Here is a 25,059-nt window from a genome sequence, read left to right as displayed (position 1 = left end):
GTGGATTCTTGAACTCTTCCTAAGACAAATCTTCTAGTGGGTGTATACTGTATTTCTAAAATACTATGACAACAATAACTAAGCATCTTATATTTTGCCAAAATTGGAATACAACATTTAACACAGCATTAAAATGTTTTTACTCTCTTTCCAGTCACAGTTCCCTCTAAGGTCAAGCGTAAAAGACCAACTAAGTCACCCAAGAGCAACGCGATGACAGTGAGCAGGAGACGGCTGTTAATTGTCTGGTGGAATTATCTTCTGTCAAAACCATCCCACATGTTTATAGTATTCTAGCCAAAATCAAGGGAAATCATTCATAATATTCCATCAAAATCAAGCAGAGAAAGGCTGAGGGGGTGGTGGAGAGGCTGTGTGTGCCATGAAGCAGATTCTCACAGCCATCCCCATTCCCCCAAGCATCCACGAAAATGAATAATCAGAGTTTGTTGTGCTCCCATTAGCTCACATTTTCTCTAAATATCCAAGATATCTATGTAACACAGAGATGAGGCAACCATTTTAACCATAATTAAAGCATCAAAATGTCCATTTAGTTCAGATTGTTACCCGTGAGGTGGAAATGAAACTAAAATATACTTCCTTTAAAAAAAAAAAGAATAAGAACCCCCATCGTCACAGCAAATACCTAAGAGGACAGTAATGCTTTCCAATGGCCTGAGTACCTCCAACTATAGTACCTGACATGTGCTCCCCGGGAGGACGTCAGTTTCCAGGGCACCACCCCTCCCTACTCAACAGCAGTGTCCACTACTGCTGTTCACTGGGGCCAAATTTCTGATGTCCAGTTCAGCAGTGTTAGGTTCTCACCTTACATTTAAATGGGCCATTTCTCATGGAAAATATATCACAATTTGGAATTAAATGAGGGCTGAGCAGAAAACATAGATTCTCTAAGGAATTTGGCCATTCTTTTGTGTCTTAATCACCCTTCTCTAGACAGAAATTTAAGCTAATCCTGAACTGGCCAGAGAGAACCATTAGAAAGAGTTATTAGCTCCAATCCTCTGAGCAGGATCCAATTAGCTGCCATTTCTTTTCTTAGTGGTTAGGAGATTATTCTCCCTCATGACCCTGGTAGGGCTTCCTCTGAAATGCACTATCACAGGACAGTCCAAGCATGGGCTCCCGAACAGGCTGCCTAGACTTAAAGCTGGCCCTACATCATCTCAGCAATGGGGGCTGGGACAAGCTCTCTGACCTTCCTATCTGGGCCTCAGGTTCTTTGTGGCTAAGGGAGGAGATTAGAAACTTTTTCATAGGATTGTGGAAATTAACATGAATTACTTCTAATAGTGTCTGGTACATAGTAAACATTTAATTTCAGTTGGCAATGATGACTACTTATGTGAACAGTATATAGACCAAATATAAGTAAAAATCAGATCATTAGAAAATAACCATCTCTCACTGAGATAATGATAGTTCTTTTTCTTCTTCTTTTTTTTTTTTTCTTTCTTTCTTTCTTTTCTTTCTTCTTTTTTTTTAGAGACAGGGTCTCCCTCTGTCACCCAGTCTAGAGTGTAGTGAGGTTTTCATAGCTCCCAGAAACCTCAAACTTTTGGGCTCAAGCAATCCTCCTGCCTCAGCCTCTCAAGTAGCTGGGACTACAGGTACCCACCACCACACCCAGCCAGTTTTTCTATTTTTAGTAGAGACAGGGTCCCACTCTTGCTTAGGCCGGTCTTAAACTCCTAAACTCCAGCGATCTTCTCATTTAGGCTGCTCAGAATGCTATGATTACAGATGTGAGCCACCACTCCCAGCCCCAGATGTAGTTACTAATAGAAGTTACATTATGAAAGGTTGAAACTTCTGGCACCACATGAAATAAAACAATAAGATCACTGTGTCTTCTAAGAAAATTTCCAAGAACAAAAGCTTACCACTCTGTTTAATTATACAGTAGTTGATAACTTTTTAAAACATCCCTCCTCAAATAAAAAAAAAATCCCTCCTCCACCAGCCAAAGAAGACTAGACCAGGGTCTGTGGTTCTAGATTAGAGTCAGAAGCATCAATATGAACTTAAGTTTATCTTACTTCTGGTACAGATGAAAACAGAAGTAACTGCAGATAGGTGTGTGTGCACAAGTTGACATAGATATATGTAATTCCTAGCTTTGTTCACTGAGAAGGCCTAGACATAAAGACATCCCAATAGCGATGAGCACACCTAGCACCCAGGTCTTGGATTTTAATACTGTTCTCCAATAATGGGAACCAGGGGCTGACTCTAAGGCTAGAGTCAAAAATATAAGCTGAGACTAGAACATCGTACAGTACCAGGAAGTAAGAATCTGCTCAAAAACCTCAATCATAGGCATGTGTCAAAGAGGAGGCAACAGAAGGAGCTTCCAGTGGCCAAAGAGGAACAAGCCAAACAATAAAATAACTCACAGAGCACTGCATCATAGCCCAAAGTGTAAAATAAAACCAGTCTCCACCATTCTCAGAAAATCTTTCCTGGAGCCAACAAATACTGATTAAAGACTCCAGATCATAAAGTTAGTCCAGACTATTTATCAAGACTATGATAAAACTATAATAAGGTCAGCACAGCTTTGGTGTTAGGATAGATAAGTAAGCCAACAGAACAGAACAGAGAGGGCAGCACCTGTGGCTTGAAGGAGTAGGGCACTGGCCCCATATACCAGAGGTGGTGGGTTCAAACCCAGCTGTGGCCAAAAACTGCAAAAACAAACAAACAAACAAACAAAAACAGAATAGAGAGCCCCAGAAACACACATGTACAATATGACACATAACTTATGGATGAGATGGTATTGCAGGTCAGGGGAGAAGAATGAACTTTACAACCAATAATGGTGAGCCAACTGGATATTTACATGGGAAAAATTAAGCAGTATGTGTGTGTGTATACATATGTGTGTGTGTGTGTGTATACATATATATATATATGAGTAATGAGTGTATGTGTGTATATACATATCACATCAATTCTAAGTGACCTGAAGACAAGAGAAACAAAAGAAAACCAAAAAGAAAGATTCTTTTTCTTTGAAACAGGGTCTCACCCCATCGACCATGTGCAGAGTGCAGTGGCATCATCATAGCTCACTGTAACCTCAAATCTCTGGGCTCAAGTTATCCTCCTGCTTCAGCCTCCCAAATATAGCTCGACCACAAGTGCAAGCCATCATGCTTGGCTAATTTTTATTTTTTTTTGTAGAAGTATGGTCTCATGATTGCTTAGGCTGGTTTCAAACTCCTGAGCTCAAGCAATACTCCTACCTTGACCTCCCAAAGTGCTGGAATTACAGGCATGAGCCACCACACCCAACCTACCCTAGAAAGATTTCTTAAAATAAGACTCCTTCATCCTCTCCAAAAATAAGCCACAAAGAAAAAAATTGGTAAATTATATTACCTAAGAATTAGGACTTCTCATGATGAAAAGATAACATAGCGCATTCTCAGCTACCAGGGAGACCAAGGTGAAAGAGGTTCTTGAGCCCAGGAGTCCAAGGCCACAGTGTGCCACGATCATGCCTATGAGTGAACAGCCCTCCAGCCTGAGCAACAGAGCAAGACCCTGTCTCTTTTAAGAAAAGGAAAAAGACAGCATAAAGAGAGTAGAAACCTCATACCTAAATTTAAAGATATTTTCATCACAGAGATGACAAAGGAATAGCATTAAATAGATATGTATACACACATACACACATTTTTTAAACAAGATTAAGGTAAACAATATAATAGGAAAAAATGGTAAACATCTGAGCAGGAACATTGTATGAAAGGAAATATAAGTTGAAAGCCATATAAAAAGATGGCAAATTTATTGGTAATTTGGGAGATTCACATTGAAATTCCTGTTAGGCGTGACTGTACACCCCAAACCTGCTGGGACTCAGAAGAAGACCAGAATGCAGAGTGCCCAGAAGTCTCATGCATTACTGTGTCTACTTCAGAAGATACTGGCATTACCTAGTCATGAGTGTGTGCACACCCTATAACCCAACAATTACACACTTTTTTTTTTTTTTTGGAGAGAGTCTCACTCAGTCACCCTAGCATAGCTAACAGCATATCATCATAGCTAACAGCAACCTCTAACTCTTGGGCTCAAGTGATTCTCTTATTTTAGCCTCCCAAGTAGCTGGGACTATAGGTGGCGACCGCAACACTCAGCTAGTTTTTCTATTTTTAGTGAGTTGGGGTCTTGCTCTTGCTCAGGCTGGTCTTGAACTCCTGAGCTCAAGCAATCCACCTGCCTCAGCCTTCCAGAGTGCTCAGATTACAAGCGTGAGCCACTGCGCCTGACCAGCAATTAAATTCTTACATATGCTCCAGTCTAGAGAAATGCTCGAACATAGCTCTATGAGATACTATAAGAACATACAAGAAGCAGTGTTCACAACGCCACCAAACCAGAAATAACTTGAATATCCATCAACAGAATGAGCAGCTAAATTGTGTTACACCTGTACAGTGTACAGCAAGCAAAGGGTAGAAACCACAGCTAACATTTGATGGGATGAAGCTGGCAATTATACTGAATATAAGAAAGAAGTCATTACATAATACATACAGTATTATTCCACTTATGTGAAGTTCAAAAACAAACAACTGAACAACTGACTGTTTAGGAAATACACACATGGAGGTAGAGTACCAGGGAAACAAGTGAGGATGACAAAAGTCAGACCCATGGTCACTTCTGGTGGAGAGGAGGGGCACAATTGGGTAAGGAGGGTCATCGGTACAGTCATAGGGTGGCTCATTTTATTACTGTGTCATTCTTCAAAATAGACATGCTTGGTAAGTTTTTCAAGATAATTTTTTAATTAGAAAAAATATTTTGGAAGCCTTTTCTAGGCTTCAGGTCCCAGCTCCTTCCCTCTTGCTTTGAATGCTGCTAGGACCCCTGCAGGGCACAGCGTCCACACTGCTGGAGAAGCCTGGGCATCCTTGCAGTACGGGCAGCACTGTGCACAGTTCATACTCAGCAGGGTCTTTCCAGGCCTTTTGGTGGTCTTGATGTTCCTTGGCTTTTGTGCTTTTAGTTCTTGAGCCCATAAACAAATCCAATAAATTGGGATTTGTAATACTGTGCATTTCAAATTCTGTTATTTTGTTAGCATAATTTCCAACCAACTCCCATACCCATTTTTGGCTGCTTACCAAGTCTGGAATGAGTTCTAGAGACACATGTAAAAAAGGAAAACAATTTAATTTATATATTCTTCATAAAAAATATTTGCTTCCAAATATATTTCTAATCTGCTAAAAATAAAAACTTCATCCAAACATGTGAAACGATGAGCTGCCCTGGCGTGCGCAGCGCAGGCAGCTGGGAACACAGGCCCAGCACCTCCTAGCTCGGGTTGCACAGGAAACTGCGTGAACCACACATTCACTCTAGAACCAGAATGGCTCCCACAGCCTACCTCATCTCTTTGCTGGCAATGGCTAACAAAGCTCAAGAGAAACTGCCCATGCTGCTGGCAATGACACCACAGGAATGAAGAAAGGAAGATGCAGGCAGGGGTCATGTAGCCAGCACACCCCACCAGTAACACCCTGTATGCTTATTTTGTTTATTTATTTATTTTTTCCTTAAGACAAGGTCTCACTCTGTCACCTTTCCCCAGCTAGCATGGAGTGGCATCATCACAGCTCACAGCAATCTCAAACTTCTAGGCTCAAGCAATCCTCTAGCTTCAGCCTCTTGAGTACTAGAACTACAGGTGCCCACCACACCTGGGTAATTTTTCTATTTTTAGTGAAGACAGGGTCTTGCTCTTACTCAGTCTGGTCTCAAACTCCCGAGCCCTAGCGATCCTCCCACCTCTGCCTCCCAGAGTGCGGGATTACAGCATGGCAGCTACAAGCTTTTGTCTTTCCCACCATTCCCCAGGGCAATAGTTAGGCAGATATTCCCATGATTCATCCCCCAGGTCAAATGGCCAGCTCACACGCCCTCCAGGTCTTTGTCCCTGGTCTTCTCCCTTCCTGGAGTTTCCTCCTACCAGGCTCACCTACCAGGCTCACCTGTAACATTCCCCGCTGTGACACGTCATCCTCAGGCTTGCCTAATCACTCTAGATGACTCTGAACTCTCCCTTTTCTGAATTCCTTTGTCCCTCCTGGGCTACACCATAACAATTAGAACAGTATTGAACGCAGTGTTGTCTTCCTCATTGCATACATCCCCACCCCTCTCTTGGCTCCCCAAGTAGTAGTAAATACCTCTGAGGAAAAACCATTCTCCTTCTTGTACTTCTCATAGTACTTCTCTGCACAGGAAAGAACCACCAAACGTCCTTGCTAATGGAATGACTGAGTGCTGACAGGACACACTTCCTTCCCCCTTCCCTGATCTATTTTCACTTCTTCTCCCAGATGCCCTTCTCTTGGTGGACACCCCTACTCTAGGGGAGAAGTCTTTATGTGCTGGTGTGGTCCGCCAATCCCTCCATACTTCCCTAAGAGAGAGCCAGGTATTCAGGTAACTGATGGGTGGCCAACCTTTTTCTTTTCTGCAGCACATTGGAAGAATGAGTTGTCTTGGGCCACACATTAAATACACAAATACCAACAAAGATGGTGAGCAAAAAAATGGCCCATGCTGACTTTTTGTGATCTGACACCACAGAGAAGCAAAAAAAAAAAAAAAAAAAAAATCCTCACAAAGTCAGTATGTGGCCTGCAGCCTGCAGAGACCATGATTGCTTTTCTTGAAGGAGTGGGAACACACAAGAATAGTTTTGAGTATCTCTTGAATTGTATTTATGGGAATGTGGGAGGGATCTTGGGCAAGGGAGGCCAGTGACAGCAAAGCCATCTCAAGGTCACTACCCACCGCCCCTGAGAAGACGGTCCCCCCATTTCATAACCCCTAGTCTTGGTGTTACTGTCACGGGGTAACTTCCCACTGCTACCACTTGTAATAGGAGAGAGATTAGGTCTGAGGGGCCCTCCTTAAGCCCACCCTCAGTCTTGCAGATTCTCGCACAACCCCAGTTTGCCAGGGAGGAGTTAATCCCATGGAAATGCCATAGGGGACGCCTGAACATCAGTGATGAGCAGTTCAAGTCAGAATCCCGTAGATGAAAGCAATGATAGAGAAAGGCAGGGCAAGCTCCAAATGTGGATGGAGAGTCAAGAGCTCAAAATCAGAAAGACAAGATCAGGCTAAGGAAACCAGAACTGGAACCTGCTATGGAGAAGGGATGTGGTAGCTATGGGTCAAGGCTTGTTTGTAAGGCTGGCCATGCTTCTAGGAGAACACATGAGGGGGTTCTGCCTAAGGGCCACAGATGGAATAGGACCTGCTCTTCTTTCAGTCCGGGTGCTGGAGGAGCCTGGGCCCACTCCCAGTTAAAGCAGATGGTTCCTGAAATACCTGCACCCCTCTCATCTAAGTGCCACAGCCAGGTGACCCTAACCCCTTGCCCAAGCCTAAGGCTATAGAGGATTAAACAGCATACTTACTACTACAGCCACCAATATCATAACTCATCCGAGGAATTACTGAGAACAAGACATTCTCCTGGCAAGCCTGGAAATCTCTTGTGACATAAAAGGCAAGCCACCAAGTAACTCAGGAATCCTGGAGGAGCAAAGTTCAGGGCTGCAGTAGTAAGGCTAATGTTAAATATTAAGGATTTTATGGCAGTTCCTTGAAGGATTAGTAGAGAAAAATTGCATGTAGTATTTTGGAGATCATTTCCTTATCATCCTTGAAGATTATTTCCTTGAGTACATACTTTCTTTATACCTATGAGATCATTTCCCCGAGCACGCAGCCCCTGCATGTCTTTGGTTAGTAATTTTTCTGCCCATTATGTATCTTCTCAATAAAAGGACTCTGCAGGAAGTGCTCAGTGCTATCCTGCACCTATGGGTAGCCTCACCTCTTGCAGCGCGTGCTGTCAATCCGTGTCTCGCATGATCATTTATGCAGTCACAACAAAAGGCAACCAGTGTCAGCTAGATATAAGGGAGCTGAACATTCCAGGAGGTGACTAAGTAAGACACTAGCTGAAAGGGAAGCCACATATTAATCAGATGAAGGCAAACACCAGTCACATCTGTCTCCTGGTGACAGTCAGAGGTGACAGAGAGTGCCCAGAACTGCTTCTGAAGGGATGAAAGATGGGTCAGTGGTGCCACTTGCAGATCCTGAAAGATGATGAGTTCCCTAGGAGGCCTGGAGGGTGAGAGAGGGGTCCAGGCAGGTGTGGCCTGCAGTGAAAGAGACCTGGCCAGTGTCAGCACAGACCTGGCCAATGCCAGTATCTTCTTTTCTTTTTTTTTTTTTGCAGTTTTTGGCAGGGGCAGGGTTTGAAGTCACCACCTCTGGTATATGGGGCCGGCGCCCTACTCCTTTGAGCCACAGGTGCTGCCCCGGTATCTTCTTTTCCACAATGACCTCCTATCAACCAATACATGGCTTTCCCAGCGTGACCCTTGGCCCACTGAGAAAAGAATCACCTTTAGGGTGGTGCCTGTGGCTCCAGGAGTAGGGTGCCGGCCCCATATACGAGAGGTGGTGGGTTTAAACCTAGCCCCGGCCAAAAAAATAAAAAATTAAAAAAAAAATCTTAAAAAAAAATCACCTTTAGAAATGTTTATCTCTCTGCTTCCCTCTGCCTGTGGAATCAGAATCTCTTGAGCTGGTTCCTAGAATTGAAATTTTTAACAAGTGCCTTGTGGAATTCTTAAGGTTACCTATTTCTTTTTTTCTTTTCAAGAAAGGAATTGCCCCACTTTTCCTGCTTGCTTGTTCCAACTCAATGACCATCCCACCCTCTCCTCCAGTCTCACTGTGCTGCTGATCCTTCAAGGCAGCTCACTCCCCAGCTCTCACATGCTGGGCCAGGCAAGCCTCTCATTTTCTTTCAATGCTATATGGCCTTTAACTCTCCCTAATTTTGCAATCCTAACCCCACATTGGCAGATGGTGGGGAGGGGGTAGCCAGGCCCTCCCAGGCACTGCACACGCCCTGTGCCCAGAGCTATGTCCAGAACTTCTCTCCACAGCACACCTCACAGGGAGGGAGAGAGTGATGCCACCTGAGCACTCCTCTAGCAGGACCCAGCATAGTCCCCGCACATTCCACTTTGGTTTCACGCCTCCCTCAAATTCAGAGAGAATATGACTTCAATTTCACAATAATTTGAAGAGGGAGATTTTGTTTAGGGTTGAGATAGTAAGGAAAAATCTCTCACCAAGATCAGTAGGCTAGAAAAACATCCATACTGAAAGTTCCCAATTCACCAGACAAGATGCCTGTGATGTCTTCCACTCTGGAGAGTGGGGCACACCTTTGCACCATCCCCTGGTACATGCAAGGAGGTGAAACTGACCGCTGAATGGGCATCTCTTCTGCCAAGCACTTCTGCATTCAGATGCCCCAAGTGGCCCCAGCCACGTGTGGAGGCTAGTTTCACCTCCATTCCAGCACACTCCAAAAATGTGCCAGGCATGGCTCCGCTTAAGGACTGACACGCTTACATAGCCCAAATGTGTTAGATTAGATTGTTTCCACCTACACACACAAACACAAATTTACACACTGTTCCTCTATAGCCCCTAGTGAAAAGCCAAATATAGTCTTCTAGGAGTTAAAGGACAGCAAAGTATTTTGGGATTAGAGTAAAAAAAGGTCAGGCTCTTAAGTTCCAGGGGTTTTCTAACTCCTCAGAAAAATTCCCTCAGCAGCAGAATCTGAAGCAGCCAGATTGGCTGACCAAGAAACTGATTACTCTGCCTTGAAGTGTCAACGAGCTGATGCTATGAGGTCCCCAGGCCCCCAGGCCGTCATTTACCAGACTCTTCCTGTCTGTGAGGAGACACACATACCCCAGGCAGGAGCAATACATCAGGCTTCCCTCTTCTCCTCTTTCCCAAATGGAGTTTTTAATATAGTCACCTGCTTTTCTTTTCCACACTGGGCATGCTGGGGATGCTTAAATTAATCATCTGGCCCAGTGTGTTCGCAAAACTTTAGTCAAACACATCTGCCTTTGCAATTTTTGCCATATGTGTACATATAATATATATATTACATACACAGATATATACACCACCATTGTAATATATATTTATTCTTTTTATTCTAAATCAACTTCTGGTTAATTGAATTTTGTACTGGGGATAACTGTAGATTTATATGCAGTTATAAGAAATAACAAGGGAGCCCTTGTGCACTTTGTTTAGTTCCCCCAAATGGTCACATTTTGCAAAACTATAGTGTGGCATCACAAACAGGATGTTGACATTGATACGTTCTATCTTATTATTCAGACTTCCCTAGTTTTACTTACATTCACTTGTGTGTGGTGTGTATGTGTGCACGTATTCAATTCTATGCAGTTTTACACTGTGCATAGGAGTGAATGTCCACTGCTACAGGTGAGACCCCAAGCAGTTATGGCATCAGAAGGATCCCTTGCAGTGCCCTTTTACCTCAGTGCCCACTTCCCCTACCACTACCTCCATTGCCCCTAACCATGCCCCTGGCAACTACCAATCTATCCTCCAGTTCTAAAATGTTTTCATTTCAAAAAATGTTACGTAGATGGAATCATACATCATAAAACCTCTGGGATTGGCTTCCTTCACTCAGTGAAATTCCCCCCAGAAGATTCATTCAAGTTGCCTGTATCAGGACTTTGTTTCCTTTTATGGCTGAGTAGTAAGTAGCTCATGGTTTGAAGGCACCAGTTTGTTTAACCTTCGCCACTGAAGGACATGTGGGCTGATTTCCAGTGTGGGGCCATAACAAATAATGTGCCTATGAATATTCATGAGCAGGTTTTGTGTGAACATGAGTTTTCATTTCTCGGAGACAAATGCCTATGAGTGTGACTGCTAGGCCATTACAATAACCACATGTTTAGTTTAATAAGAAACTTCCAAAACTGTTTTTAAGACCTGCTGTGCCACTTTCACACAAGTAATAAACAAACAACCTAGTTTTTCCATATCCTCACGGGCATTAGGTATTGACCCCTTTTATTTTAGCCATTCTGATTGGTCTGATGATGCTGCTGAACATCTTCTCATATCCCTGTTTACCACCTTCATAGTCTTTTGGGTGAGATGTCTGTCCATGCCTTTTGCACATTTTCAAATTAGGTGTTTTTTACATGTAAGTTTTCAGACCTCTTCATATAGTCTACACTATATGCTAATCCTTTATAGATATGTGGTCTGCACATATTTTCTCCCAGTCCATAGCTTATCTTTCATCCTTTTCACATGTCCTTTCATGGAGCAAATATTTTTAATTTTCAGGAAGTACAATTTATCAATATTTCCTTATATAGGTTTCTGCTTTTGGTGTCAAGTCTAATTCTTTGCCTAGCCCCAGATCCTAAACATTTTCTTTAAGAGATTTTCTAAAAGTTTATGTAATAGTTTTACATTTTATAATAAAGCCTATGATTCATTTTAGACTTTATTTTTTGTCATCTGGGTTGGAATGCAGTGGTGTCATCATAGCTCACTGCAGCCTCAAACTTCTGGATCAACTGATTCTCCCACCATGTTGGGATTATAGGTATGAGCTACTGTGCCTGACACACATTAATTTTATGTAAGGTTAGATCTTGTTTTTGTTTTGCCTATGTATGTCCAAGTACTATAGGGGACGCCAAGAGCCAGATGACATCTGAGCAAGATGATCTGCAGCTGAGGGGTGGACCTCATCCGTAGGTGTTCCTTATGGAAGAAGAGCCTGAGCCTTCACCATGTAGTCATTGTTAATTACTTCCCTCACCTGTATTGTTCTGTCTCAATAAAAGGCTAGTGTGGAGGTTGCTCAGGGCTACCCTGCAAAGAAGGGCTAGCTTGCCTCCCTCAAGCTTGCACTTCTAATCCTCATCATGCCTGGTTCCTTCCTACGGTGATTGAGACCAGGGCCTTAGGGGCCTGATGGGTCGCGACATCTGGTGTAAGATGACAGGATGCAGTAGGAGTAGGACACAACAGGACACCAGGGACGTGGACCAAAGGAGAAAGTGACACTCGGATGTAAGTGAAGCCTTTGGTAGACAGTAGGGGGAAGTCCAAAGGGAAACTTCACTCAGGGCAAGTGGGACCTTATGGCCAATCTAGAAGCAAGGGAATCTTGCATGAAATAAGTGAGGTGTTTTTTTAACTTCTTTTATTTCAAACTATTCGCAGAAAAACAGTATAATTCAATTCTATGCCATGGGAGCATTCTGCCAGCTTGGTTAGACCTGTGGTGCCTCAGTGTAAAACTGGGGAAATTAAACCAGACCAATGGATGATGATGGAGAATAATTAGATTAAATATGTTTGTGGAATATTTGGTTATCCTGTGAGGTGAAGGGGTAACCCACCTCTCATCAGTGTCTGTGTACTATAACCAGGTCCAGATAAAAGAGCCTGGACACGGCCCAAAGGGGAAGTGACACTGGAAAGCAAGTGAGGCCTTTGGAAGATTATGAGAGGTGAGAACAAAGGGAGGGAAGAGTAACTAAAAGTTAAACCACTTTTGTGCTAGGGAACTCCGTTTGAAAAAAGAGTCTGGAATCACTTCGCCAAAATTTCACTGGAAAAGCAGCTTGAAAACAGGAAAAACTCTGCTATCAAGGAATTGTGAAGGGTGGTACCACTGAGGACCACAAGTAACAGAGCCTCTGAGAGGAACTGTGAAGGGTGGAACCATTAGTCCACGAATAACAGTCTTTTGAGATCTGTGAAGGGTGGACTTAGGACCATGAGTAGCAAAACCTTTGGAATAGTGAGAGAAAAATCCTTGCTTGCAAAGATTGCAGAGAAAGCATTATCTTTTGTTCATCCATTAAAGTTTGCATAGTTAAAGAAATGGTAAATTCTCTCAGCTGAGATTTTCTCAGTTTGTTTTCTCAACTTAAAAAGACCTTTGAGGGAATTAGCATTACAATCACAACTTTTCCCTGGCAGTGGCTAAGAGTTTACATCTGTATTGAGCTTCTTCATTTAAAGAGCCCATACCTGGAATTCGGAACTTTGTCAATTACCACACTTTGCCTAGCAAGAAAAGGGCTAGATAACAGGAAGAACTGCCCTTACCACATTAAAAATTATTTTGTTTGTATATAAAAAGGAGGGGAAAGGTAGCAGCCCGTATAGCTTAATAGTCCTAAGTATATGCTCATTAGAGTTCTTTTCACTCTTAGTCAGAATGGAAGCCTGGTTATGTACTGCAAAGGGGTCAAAGTTTTACCCATATTATTACAGAACATCAAGAGAAGCAGTGGTTACCAGCCCACTGGATTAAGCCTTGACATGAGCAGGAAACCTTTCCAGCACCTTAACAAATTTATATTCACTAACTTTCTTTTATTCACAGGACCATAGCCTAGGTAATTTCATAATAGAGAAACCCTGGATCAATCTCCTCTGTGGGAACTCTAGCTGCCTCTCCCATATCACTGTCCATCATCAGCAGGAAGCAGTTAAGGGCAGTCAGCACCCTTTTCCCCTAAAGAGGCAGTTGGAACTTCTATTCAGAGTGAGAAGATTGATACAGGATTTCATTATTTTGGGCTGTATATTAAGCTGCAGGCAAGCTTGGGATGCATCTTCTAAACCTTGGAAGGTTATGACAACTAAGACCTCGAATAGCAGGCTTTAAGGTAAAGGTTATCCCTGTTATCAGTCGAAGTAAGAGAATTTCACTTGTTGGATTTATGTTTCAGCTGATTTTTACTTAAAGTTATACTGCTCTTTGGAAAGGGTCTCAGTTCGGTGCAGCCCTTTCCCCACCTAACTTAGCTTTGTGCTTAATACTTCCCATGGAAGCGTCATGAGCCCTATGGGTCAGGCCATAGCACATAGTTGGGTGGTGATTAACACAAAGGGGACAGGTTTTCCCCTATGCCTAGTTTCACTAAATTAGTTTCCTTTATAACCAGATTAGTTCAGTTGGTGTACTTTTATTATACCTATATGCCCTTTTGTTTGTTTTACTTAGCAGAAAGCTCCTGGGTAAGGAGAATGGCTGAAATAACCAACAACAAATTTTCTCCCTTACCTATCCAGAAATGTCTTTAATATACTAGAGCGGGGAAATGTAGGGGATGCCAAGAGCCAGATGATCTGCAGCTGAGGGGTGCAGCTAACGTGTTCCTTGTGGACGAAGAGCCCGAGCCTTCACCATGTAGTCATTGTTAATTACTCCCCTCACCTGCAGTGCTCTGTCTCAATAAAAGGCCAGTGTGGAGGTTGCTTGGGGCTACCCTGCAAAGAAGGGCTAGCTCGCCTCCCTCAAGCTTGCACTTCTAATCCTCGTCATGCCTGGTTCCTTCTGGCGGTGATCAAGACTAGGGCCTTAGGGGCCTGACAGGTGGCGACATACCACATATGTTGAAGGGGCTATCCTTCCTCCATTGAAGATGCCTTTGCATCTTTGTCAGAAATCAGTTGAGCACATTTATATGAATTTATTTCTGGGTTTTCCACTCTGTTCCATTGATCTGTGTGTCCATCCCACTGCCAAGCCAAACTGTCTTGGTTGCTACAGCTACACAGCAGAGAGTGATTCTTTCCATTATATTCTTCTTTGCCAATACTGTTTCAGCTATTCTAGAGCCTGCAACTTTTCATATAAATTTTAGAATACGTTTATGTTTACAAAAAAATCTTTTTAAAATTTTGATAGAAATTGCATTTAAATCTATAGATCAGTTTGGAAAGAATGGACTAGGTTGAAACTTTTCAATTCATGAACACTGTTTCTCCATTTATTCAAGTCTTCTTTGATTTCTTTCATAAGTATTTTATACTTTTCAGATATAGATCCTATAAATATTTTAAGTATATTCCTAAGTATTTCATTTTCTTTGGAGCAATTGTAAAGGGCATTGTTTTTAATTTCGGTTTCTGCATATTTATATTTAGTATATAGAAGTGTGATTTTTTTTCTGTGTTGCCCTTATAACCTATAACTTTGTTAAACCTATTTATGTATTCCTTGGGATTTTCTATGTAGATAACCATGTTATGTTTTGCCATAGCATATGAAGGTGCTTAACATAAGGAACTTCCACTTTTTAAAACATTTTAAAGGAAACTGAATGTTGCTATCATAAATGGAATACTAGTATCAATTATCATAAAAAGAAGGTAAATCCTAAAATAAACACAATATAGGCAAAATATAATTGAATCATAGCTAGCTATATACAATTGTCTGCAGAAGGCCCTCAACCTTAGGGTCTCTTTCTCTCTCTCTAAGGAAGAAGAGCAAATATGAAAATAGGTATTAAAAACAGTAGAAGGTGATTTTTGGTCTTTTGGATATAGACGTAGTAGAGGAACTTCAGGATCAAACAGCAGGTCTACTTTTAGATCCCTGAGTATTCACCATGCTTTTTCCAAAAGGGATGTATTAGCTTGCATTCCCACTAGCAGTGCAGAAGTGTTCCCTTTTCTTCACATCCATGCCAACATCTGTAGTTTTGAGATTTTGCTATGTGAGCCACGCTTACTGGAGTTAGATGATTATCTCAAAGTGGTTTTGATTTGCATTTCTTGATGATGAACATTATTAAAAACCCAAAATCACTTTATACCAAAGATATGTGCACCAGATTGTTCACTGCAGCTCAGTTCATAATAGCCAAGTCATAGAAGAAGCCCAAGTGCCCTTGAACCCATGAATGGATTAATAAATTGTGGTATATGTATACCATGGAATATTACGCAGCCTTAAAAAAGATGGAGACTTTACCTCTTTTATGTTTACCTGGATGGAGCTGGAACATATTCTACTTAGTAAAGTATCTCAAGAATGGAAGTAAAAATATCCAATGTACTCAGTACTATTATGAAACCAATTTACAATCATTCACACTCTCATACGAAGAATAGATCACAACTATGGCCCAAGATGAAGGAGGGAGGAGGGGGGATGTGAGGTGATGGGGGAGGTCCGATAGAGGGAAGGTGATTGGTGAGATCACACATATGGCGCATAATGCAAGGGTACATGTCGGATCTATTAGTACATAGTATAAATGCCTTAACACAATAATTAAGTAAATGATACAAGGTATATATTAATCAGTGTGATGTAAGTGTTCCTAATTCTATATGAAATCAGCACATTGTACGCCACAAATGCATTAATATATACATGATCTATGTGTTTATGATTTAATTTAAAAAGAAAGAGAAAAAAAACAGTAGAAGGTCTGTAAGTTGACCACTCAAAGGACTGTAACAAACTGGTCAATATATGAAGGCGCTCAATATAAGGAACTTCTACTGAGTACATACGGTGCATGACCAATCTATGAAAATTAGGTCAACTTAAGGAGGTGGTCAGTGTAGGGAGGGGGTCAGTGTAGGGAGGTAGTCAGTGTAGGGAGGGGTCTGGTATGGAGGGTTTACTGTACTTAGTGACATCAGGTTCCCACAAAACAGTCTCTAGGATAGACCATATACTAAGCGATAAAAACCCCTCAATAAATGTAAAGTAACTTAAATCATACAAAGTATTTTTTAGATTACAATGGAGTTAAATTAAAAATCATCAATAGAGGCCAGGTGTGTTGGCTCAGGCCTGTAACCCTAGCACTCTGGGAGGCTGACATGGGTGAATTTCTTGAGGGGTTCGAGACCAGCCTGAGCAAGAGCAAGACCCTGTCTCTACTAAAAATAGAAAAACTAAGGCAAGAGAATCACTTGAGCCCAAAAGTTTGAGGTTGCTGTGAGCTATAATACCATGACAACAGAGTGAGACTATCTCCAAAAAATATATATAAATAAAAATAAAACAAATAAAAATCATCACTAGGCAAAGTTTGGGAACTTCACAAATATGTAGAAATTAAAACACTACTAAATAAACAATGGGTTAGAACATCATTTAGAATATACTTTGAGATTGATTAAAAAAAAAATACCCAAACCTATGAGATGCAGCTAAAGCAGTGCTTACAGGAAAATCTGTAACTGCAAATGCCTACATTAAAAAAAATCTCAAACAAATATGCTAACCTTCCACTTTAGAAAACTAGAAAAGGAGGGAAAAGCAAATCTAAAGCAAACAGAAGCAAAGAAATAACAATTAGCAAGGAAATAAACAGAAAAACAAAAGAATTCAACAAAAAAATTGGTTCTTTGAAAAGGTCAACAAAATTGACAAACTTTTAGATAGACTAAATGAGAAAAAAGAGAAAAAATTCAAATTTCTAAAATTAGGAATGAAAGAGGAGACATCATGGAATTAAAGTGAAAAAAAGAGAATCATAAGAAAATACCATGAACTACACAAAAAAATTAGATAATACTTGAAGAGGAATTAGCACCAGTCCTTCACAAGCTCTTATAGAAGACAGAGGACAGAGGTGGGAATACTTAGCAATTTATTCTACAAAGTCATTACTGCCCTCATACCAATTTCCAGAAAAAGACATTACAAGAAAAGAAAACTACAGACCAATATCCCTCATGAATACAGCCATAAAAATCCTTAACAAAATACTAGCAAACTGAATACAGCAATATGTAAGGATTAAACATCATGACCAACTGGGATTTATTGCAGAAATAGAAGGCTACTTCAACATCCAAAAATCAATCAACATAACACATTATATTAACAGAACAACGGACAGAAACTACATGATCATCTCAAAATATGGACAAAAAGCATTTGATGAAAGCCAGCATTTGTTCATGATAAAAAAAAAAAAACACCTTCAAATAAGCTAGGAATAGAAGGGAACTTCTCAACGTGATACAGAGGATCTATATAAAATCAAATCTAACATCATACTTCCTGGAGAAAGACTAACTACTTTGTCTCTAAGATCAGGAAAAGGACAAGAATATCTGCTCTGACCACTTTGTTATTCAACACTGTAATGGAAGTTCCAATCAGCAAAATTAGGCAAGGAAAAAAATAAATTCCACGTATTGGAAAGAAAGAAGCAAAACTGCCTTTATTCACAGATAACATATTCTTATATATAGAAAATGCCAGACGATTTACCATAAAATGACCAGAACTAATAAATGAGTTCAGTAAGGTCATAGGAGTCACTTTTATTTCTATATACTAGCAGTGAGCATGCCATAAATGAAATTAAAAAAAATCCATTTGCAATGCCAAGAAAAATCGAACACTTAGGAATAAATGTAACAAAAGAAATAAAAGATTTGTACACTGAAAGTTATAAAACATTGCTAAAAGAAACTAAAGACCTAAATAAAATGAAAATAAATTGCATGTTCATGGATTGTAAGACTTAATATCATTAAATTGGCAATAATACCCAAATCGATCTAAAGAGTCAACACAATCCCAATTAAAATTTCAGCTGATTTTTTTGTAGAAATTGAGAAATGGACCTAAAATTCACATGAAAATGTTAAGGATCCAGAAAAGCCAAACAATTTTGGAAAATGGAACAAAGTTGGAGGATATACAATTCCTAATTTCAAACTTAACTATAAAGCTACAGCAATCAAAATAGTGCCTACTGGCATAAGGACAGACATATCAATGAAATGAATGAAATTAAAAACAAAAATAACACCACATTTACAACTAATTTTTGATGAAAGTGCCCCCCCAAATTCAGTGGTAAAGAAACTGTGTTTTCAACAAACGGTGCTAGGGCCATGAGATACCCACATGGAAAAAGATGAATTTGGACCTCTATATCACATCATATGCAAAAATTGACTCAAAATGGATGACAGACCTAAATGTAAGCACCAAAGCTATAAAACACTTAGAAGAAAACATAAGAGTAAATATTTGTGATCTTCAATTAGCCAATCCTTGGGCACAAGCGATAAATAGAAAACAATGATAAATTGAGCATAAACTTTCATACTTCGAAAGACACAGCAAAGACTATAAAGAGACAACCCATAGGATGGGAGAAAATATTTGCAAATCATGTATCTGGTAAGGGATTTGCATTCAGAACACAAAGAACTAGCTGAGTGCAGTGGCTCATGCCTACAGTTCCAGCTACATGGGAGGCTAAGACAGGAGGATCACTTGAGGCCAAGAGCTGGTGACGAGTCGAGGTGATTTGGTGAGATGCCATCTCTTTAAAAAAGAAAAAATATATATATGTATATGTATGTGTATCTATATATCCATACATACACATATACAAAAAAGTCTTGCAACTCAATAATAAAAAGACAATGCAATTAGAAATTGGGCAAAGGGTTTGAAGGGAATTTCTCCAAAAGAAAATATTGAAAATGGCCAGTAAACATATGAAAATATATTGAATATCATCAGTCATTAGGAAAACAAATCAAAATCACAGTACCCACTATGATGGCCATAATCAAAAAGAGAATAAACTGAAACTTCACATATTGCTGGTAAGAGTATAAAATGATGCAGTTACTTAAGTAAAGTGTAAGTTCCTCAAATTGTTAAACACAGTTATATGACCCAGAAACGCCACTCCTAGGTACATACCCAAGAGTGATGAAAATATACATCCACACAGAATTTGTATCTGATGGTTCATAGTAGCGTTCTTCATAATAGCCAAAAAAGTAGGGCAGCGCCTGTGGCTCAGTGAGTAGGATGCCAGCCCCATAAACTGAGGGTGGCGGGTTCAAACCCAGCCCCGGACAAACTGCAACAAAACATAGCCGGGCATTGTTGTGGGCACCTGTGGTCCCAGCTACTCAGGAGATAAGAGAATCACCTAAGCCCAGGAGGTGAAGGTTGCTGTGAGCTGTTATGCCACAGCAGTCTACCGAGGATAACAGAGTGAGACTCTGTCCCTCCCCCCCAAAAAAAGCCAAAAAAGTAGAAACAACTCAAATATCAACTGGGAAATGAATAAATAAAATGTAGCATATCCATATAATGAAATATTATTGAGGTATAAAAATGAATGAAACACTGATGCTACAACACAATGAACCTCAAAAATTTACACTAAGTGAAACAAGTCAGTCACAAAGACCACTCATTCTATGATTCCATTTATATAAATTGTCCAGAAGAAAGCCAATTTAGAGGGCCAAAAAAGTAGATTAGAGGTTGCCAGACGCTAACCACAGGGGGAGACTGAAAGTGATCGCATACGGGCATGATGTTGTAAGGTGCCAGAAATGTTCTAAAATTGTTAACTCCTATATACATATGCTAAAATTCACTGAACTGTATACTTAAAACATATAAATTTTAAGGTTTGCAAATTATCTCAAAAGAATATATTAAATGTTTAAAAATTGGGTGGTGCCCAAGCAGCTAAGGCACCAGCCACAAACATCGGAGCTGGTGGGTTTGAATCCGGCCCAGGGCCCGCCAAACAACAATGACAACTACAACCAAAAAATAGCCGGGCGTTGTGGCGGGCACCTGTAGTCCCAGCTACTCAGGAAGCTAAGGCAAAAGAATCGCATAAGCCCAGGAATTGGAGGTTGCTGTGAGCTATGACGCCATAGCACTCGACCCAGGGCTATAGCTTGAGGCTCTGTCTCAAAAAAATAAAAATAAATGTTTAAAAATCAAAAATTTATTAGCAGCAAACTAGCCTTTCTCACTAACCTCAGAGGTTTGAAGGCAGTTATTGCCTTGAATTCAATAAGTACCATCCAAAATAATTTTGTGTATAACAAAAAATACATATGTCACACTTTAAAACACAACTGCTGGGTTTTAAGGTGACACATTCAGACCTCACTAAGGAGAAAGGACACTGCCCAGAGTCTGGGCTCCAGGGACAGGGACCCTGTGATGGCAGCCCAGGTGGCAGTAGCTGGATGGCCTTGGGTTGTCTCCTACTAAGGACAGACAGAGAAGCTGTCAGGGAGTTTATGGTTGGACGTGAGAAGACAGGATTGTGTTAGACGGGACATTTTGAAAGTCACACATAAGCTGGGCACAAACTGGATGGCCCACATGAGCACACCAGACCAGCACACATGAACAGTGAGCTCTACCCTGAAAGACCGCATGGTAGTAGCCAAGCCATCATGTCACAGATGTGTAGTCTGGCCAGGCTAGAAACTGCCCCTTTCCAAGGTCACCACCCTCTCATTTTCATAGTAAGGTTGTGCTGTCTGAAGTCTCTCTTGGCCACTGGCTAAGTCATGACGTGAGGAAATCCTTCTGGGGCATTTCAGACTTGAACCAGAGAGAATGCTAGGCCAGTATCTCTCCTGAAGGCTAACACTGGCACACACCAAATACCAGAACTAAAGGAGCCCTGTGTTTACCATGTGGATACCAGTACCTTCCAGTAAATTCTCCCTTCTCCTGAGATGAACTTCTACTTTTTCTTTAATTTTTTTGTGCTAGAGGAAGGGTTCTGCTCTGTCACCCAAGCTGGAGTGCAGTGGTGCAATCATAGCTCCAGAGTAGATGGGATTACAGGTGTCAGCCATGGCACCCAATCCAGATGAATTTCAATTGGATTTTAGTTCCATGTAACCAAGAGTCCTGATACCATTCACATTTTTTTTGCTTAAATTCTAGGCCATCAGCATTCCCAGAACACATGAGGCTTTGCTCCTCTTAAAGTTCCACAATTAGCCCAGGATTAGGAGGTGTTAGAGATAGTGGCTCCTTTTCTCAGCACCCACCCACCGCACCCGCCCATCCCATGACACAGGTTAAAGCAATTCTCCTGGGAATACTAGACTAGCAAACTGCTTGAAGATTATAGTATAGAGGGTAAATATCTGAACCAAGTCTGGGGAGTTAATGATTTGTTCAATCCCCAGAAAAACAAGGGATTAAGTGGTATTTGTGGCTGTTATTAGAAACCAACCTGATGTGATGTGATATAAAGCTTTTGAAATCCCAAAGAAACACAGCAATTTGTTAAATGCCATGTTAAGAGCTTCTGCAAGATCCATTTTCATTTTTTATTTAACTTCGGCTTAATCATATTTAGATTAGGAAAACCAGAAGCATGATGTAGCTATCTTTATGAAAATCAAGTACTAAAATTCCTGAGGGAATGGAGATAACAGAATTCACTATTAACCAAGGGAATGGAGATAACAATTCACTATTTCCTTTTTTATAACATATTTATTTAGTAAAGCAGCTAACTTACTAGGCCAGATAAAGCTATCATCAAATGTGTAATCCATGTAGATTGGGCCCCTATAAAGCTCTGAAGTTAAAGTTCAGCAAGCCACTCTCACTGAGGGAAGCCATGGTGTGGAAAGTAGTTCTAATGGACACTATAAAGTATCCCAGTGCATGTGGCAAAGTAGTTCTAACACATACTATAAAATAGTTTGGTTTCTTTTTTTTGCTTTTTTTGAGACAGAGTCTTACTCTGTCACCCTGGGTTGAGTGCCGTGATGTCACCCTAGCTCACAGCAACCTCAAACCCTTGGGCTCAAGTAATCTTCAGCCTCCTGAGTAGCTAGGACAAGTGCATGGCCATCAATTAAATTATTACACTGGAAAGAGACAAAATAACAAAGGCATAATACCTCTTTAACTGCAGACACTCCGGGATGGGATATGAAATGCACAAAAACTTATAAATGCATCTTACCTGATATCAGAGAGATCACATTTGTTCCCAGCAATAGCCATTACAATGTTTTCTGGACCATGTTCTTTCAGCTCTTTAACCCATTTCTTCAAGGTATGAAATGAATCCTAAACCAAAAGTATAAATGAGTCATTGGAAAGACATATCAATACAGATTTCCAACCAAGCAGAAATACAGACTCAGCACAATTTAATGGAGAAAAATATTTTTAGGAGAAAAATATCACATAGGATAACATATTATGCCTATGTAGGCAAAGTTAACATTAGCTAAGTTATACTTAAATAGCCTATATCAAAGCCTCATTTTCTAAAATTGAAACTTGATCAAGTTAAGAAACCCATATTAGTGATTTCTTCCATAAATAACATTAATTTAAACCAATACCCTTGACTCTAGCTGAATAAGGACAACAGGATGTGTTCATGCTTACCTATATCAGGAAAAAAATAAACATATTTAGAGTCTGGTCTTCCCTTTGGCCCTTCACTCATAGCTGTCCTCTAGGAAACTGGCCAAGGTCGACACCACATATAGGTAGAAGTGGTCAGGAACTCATGGAAGGTAACAGTAATGGGTCATTAAGCTAATGATCTTATGCACTGAGTCAGCACTCCAGATCAAAAAGTAAATAATTCAATTTTCAGAGGTGAAAATAAATGTCACCAAACCACCACTGCAGCTATTTGTTGATGGATACCCCGGAGCCTTAACATAACTAAAAACACATTTATATTTATATTGTATATATACAAACACACGCGAGTTTACTTATATACACATAAATGTTATCCTTGGCATTTTAAGTATAGACTATGATTAAAACACTAATAGAAAATAACATTATATAATTATAAAACATGCAGAAGTTAAAAATAATTTCCCTTTTCTTAAAAAGCTGACTTTCTGGACAATAGCACTAGCAGGCAGGATGTTGCCTCCACGATCAATTTTAAGAATGAATGGTCACTGCCGTTTATTTAACTTAGCAGATAAATGTGAGACGCTCCACTACATATTGGTGCAATACACTCAACAGAGTGCTAAGCTGCTGGAGGATCAAGCATACCGTCTCTGTGTTGGTCTTTCTAAGTCAGGGAATCACCATAAATTGCATCTAGATTCCATAGGAGGCGGCCTTACCTGCTTGGTGATATCGTACACTATAACTGCTGCAGCAGACCCTCGGTAGTACATGGGAGCCAGTGAATGAAACTGTTGAAGAACAATGGACAGTTTTAGGTTAAGGTGAACAGTTTTTATGCAATCCCACATTAAATATAATAACATTTCTATCCTATAATCATCCCTATTGAATCCCTAAAGTCTCCCCCTCTAATTTTTCCAGGGTTCATATTAAATAATACGTTTTCCTCCCCAAATACACATATGCTTACACTACTCTTGGGCAAAGAACAAAAATGAACTTTGTCTTAAATGCTGTCTTCTCGGGAATTTTCTTTTCTCCATTGATCATTACTCCTCTCATATGACTGGTCCAGGACAATCTCATTAGAATAATTACATAGCAGTAAGAAAAAGATGTCAGCTAATGGAGCCTGGCCTGGCACGGATCACAGGCTCCTCACTGAGTTGTTAGCAAGGAGCCACTGCAGCAGCTGCCCCAGGGCTAGACGGCTCGCCTATGCTCCGGGTCTTCTTGCCAGCCTAAAGCACACACATGAGGAGATATTCCATAAGTGTCCTGCCAAATGTAAACTAAGCAAGTACCACTGGTCACTAGAATCATTCCACCCCAAATGGGACAGATAATTATCTCAGAATATATACATTTTATGTATATTTTGGAGAAGGGCTGGTCTTAATTTGCATCTTTTTTCAAATTAAAAAAAGTATTTTGGAGGAGTTTTGAAAGCCAACAAGAAAAAGATACCTCAATTTTTAAAAATGGACAAAGGCTATATATAGGTAAATCACTGAGGTGGACATACAAATAACCAGCTAAAAATTTAAAACATGTTCAATTAGAACTAAAGGAATGGAAAACAATGTTGAGGTATTTATTATGAAAAATGCTTATCATTTTCATAATAAAATGATAGGTGAGGGTATGGGAGAAGAGGCACTCTCATACATCTTCTTTCAAAGCCACTAATGCATCAAAAGGTGAAATGTCCACACTGTCTGACCCAGCAATTCTACTTACAGGAATATGCCCTGTAGTGATAACCACACACGGCAAAGTATTAATACATGCCTATGTTGAATATGGGAGCAAAAACTTGAAAACACCTAAAGGTTCATCATAGGGAATTGATTAGTGGCATAAGGTTATAAAGCGAATGTTTATTTCCTCTCAAAATTCTTACGTTGAAACCGTAACCCCCAATGCAATGGTGTTAGGTGGTAAGACCTTTAGGAGGTGATTAGGGTTAGAAGCAATCATGAGGCTCGGTGCCTGTGGCTCAAGCGGCTAAGGCGCCAGCCACATACACCTAAGGTGGCGGGTTCAAATCCCCAGCCCAGGCCCACCAAACAACAATGATGGCTGCAACCAAAAAATGGCCGGGCGCTTGT

At 40.5% G+C, this 25,059-nt stretch overlaps 1 protein-coding gene across 1 annotated transcript in view; it reads right to left on the bottom strand.

Moving 5' to 3' along the window:
- RAB31 (RAB31, member RAS oncogene family) overlaps positions 1-25,059 on the bottom strand; it is a 142,470-nt gene that overhangs the window by 21,857 nt on the left and 95,554 nt on the right. The window contains exons 4-5 of the mRNA XM_012812174.2: positions 23,665-23,736; positions 22,521-22,627 (exon numbers count right to left, since the gene is read on the bottom strand). Coding sequence (XP_012667628.1) covers positions 22,521-22,627; positions 23,665-23,736 — 179 coding nt within the window. The remainder of the gene's footprint in view (positions 1-22,520; positions 22,628-23,664; positions 23,737-25,059) is intronic.

Source organism: Otolemur garnettii, unplaced genomic scaffold, assembly GCF_000181295.1.
Source record: "Otolemur garnettii isolate 467f Iridium unplaced genomic scaffold, OtoGar3 scaffold00193, whole genome shotgun sequence".
Taxonomy (NCBI): Eukaryota; Metazoa; Chordata; class Mammalia; order Primates; family Galagidae; genus Otolemur; species Otolemur garnettii.
The sequence above is the reverse complement of the archived record's forward strand: the minus strand, read 5'-3'. Positions and strand labels throughout refer to the sequence as shown.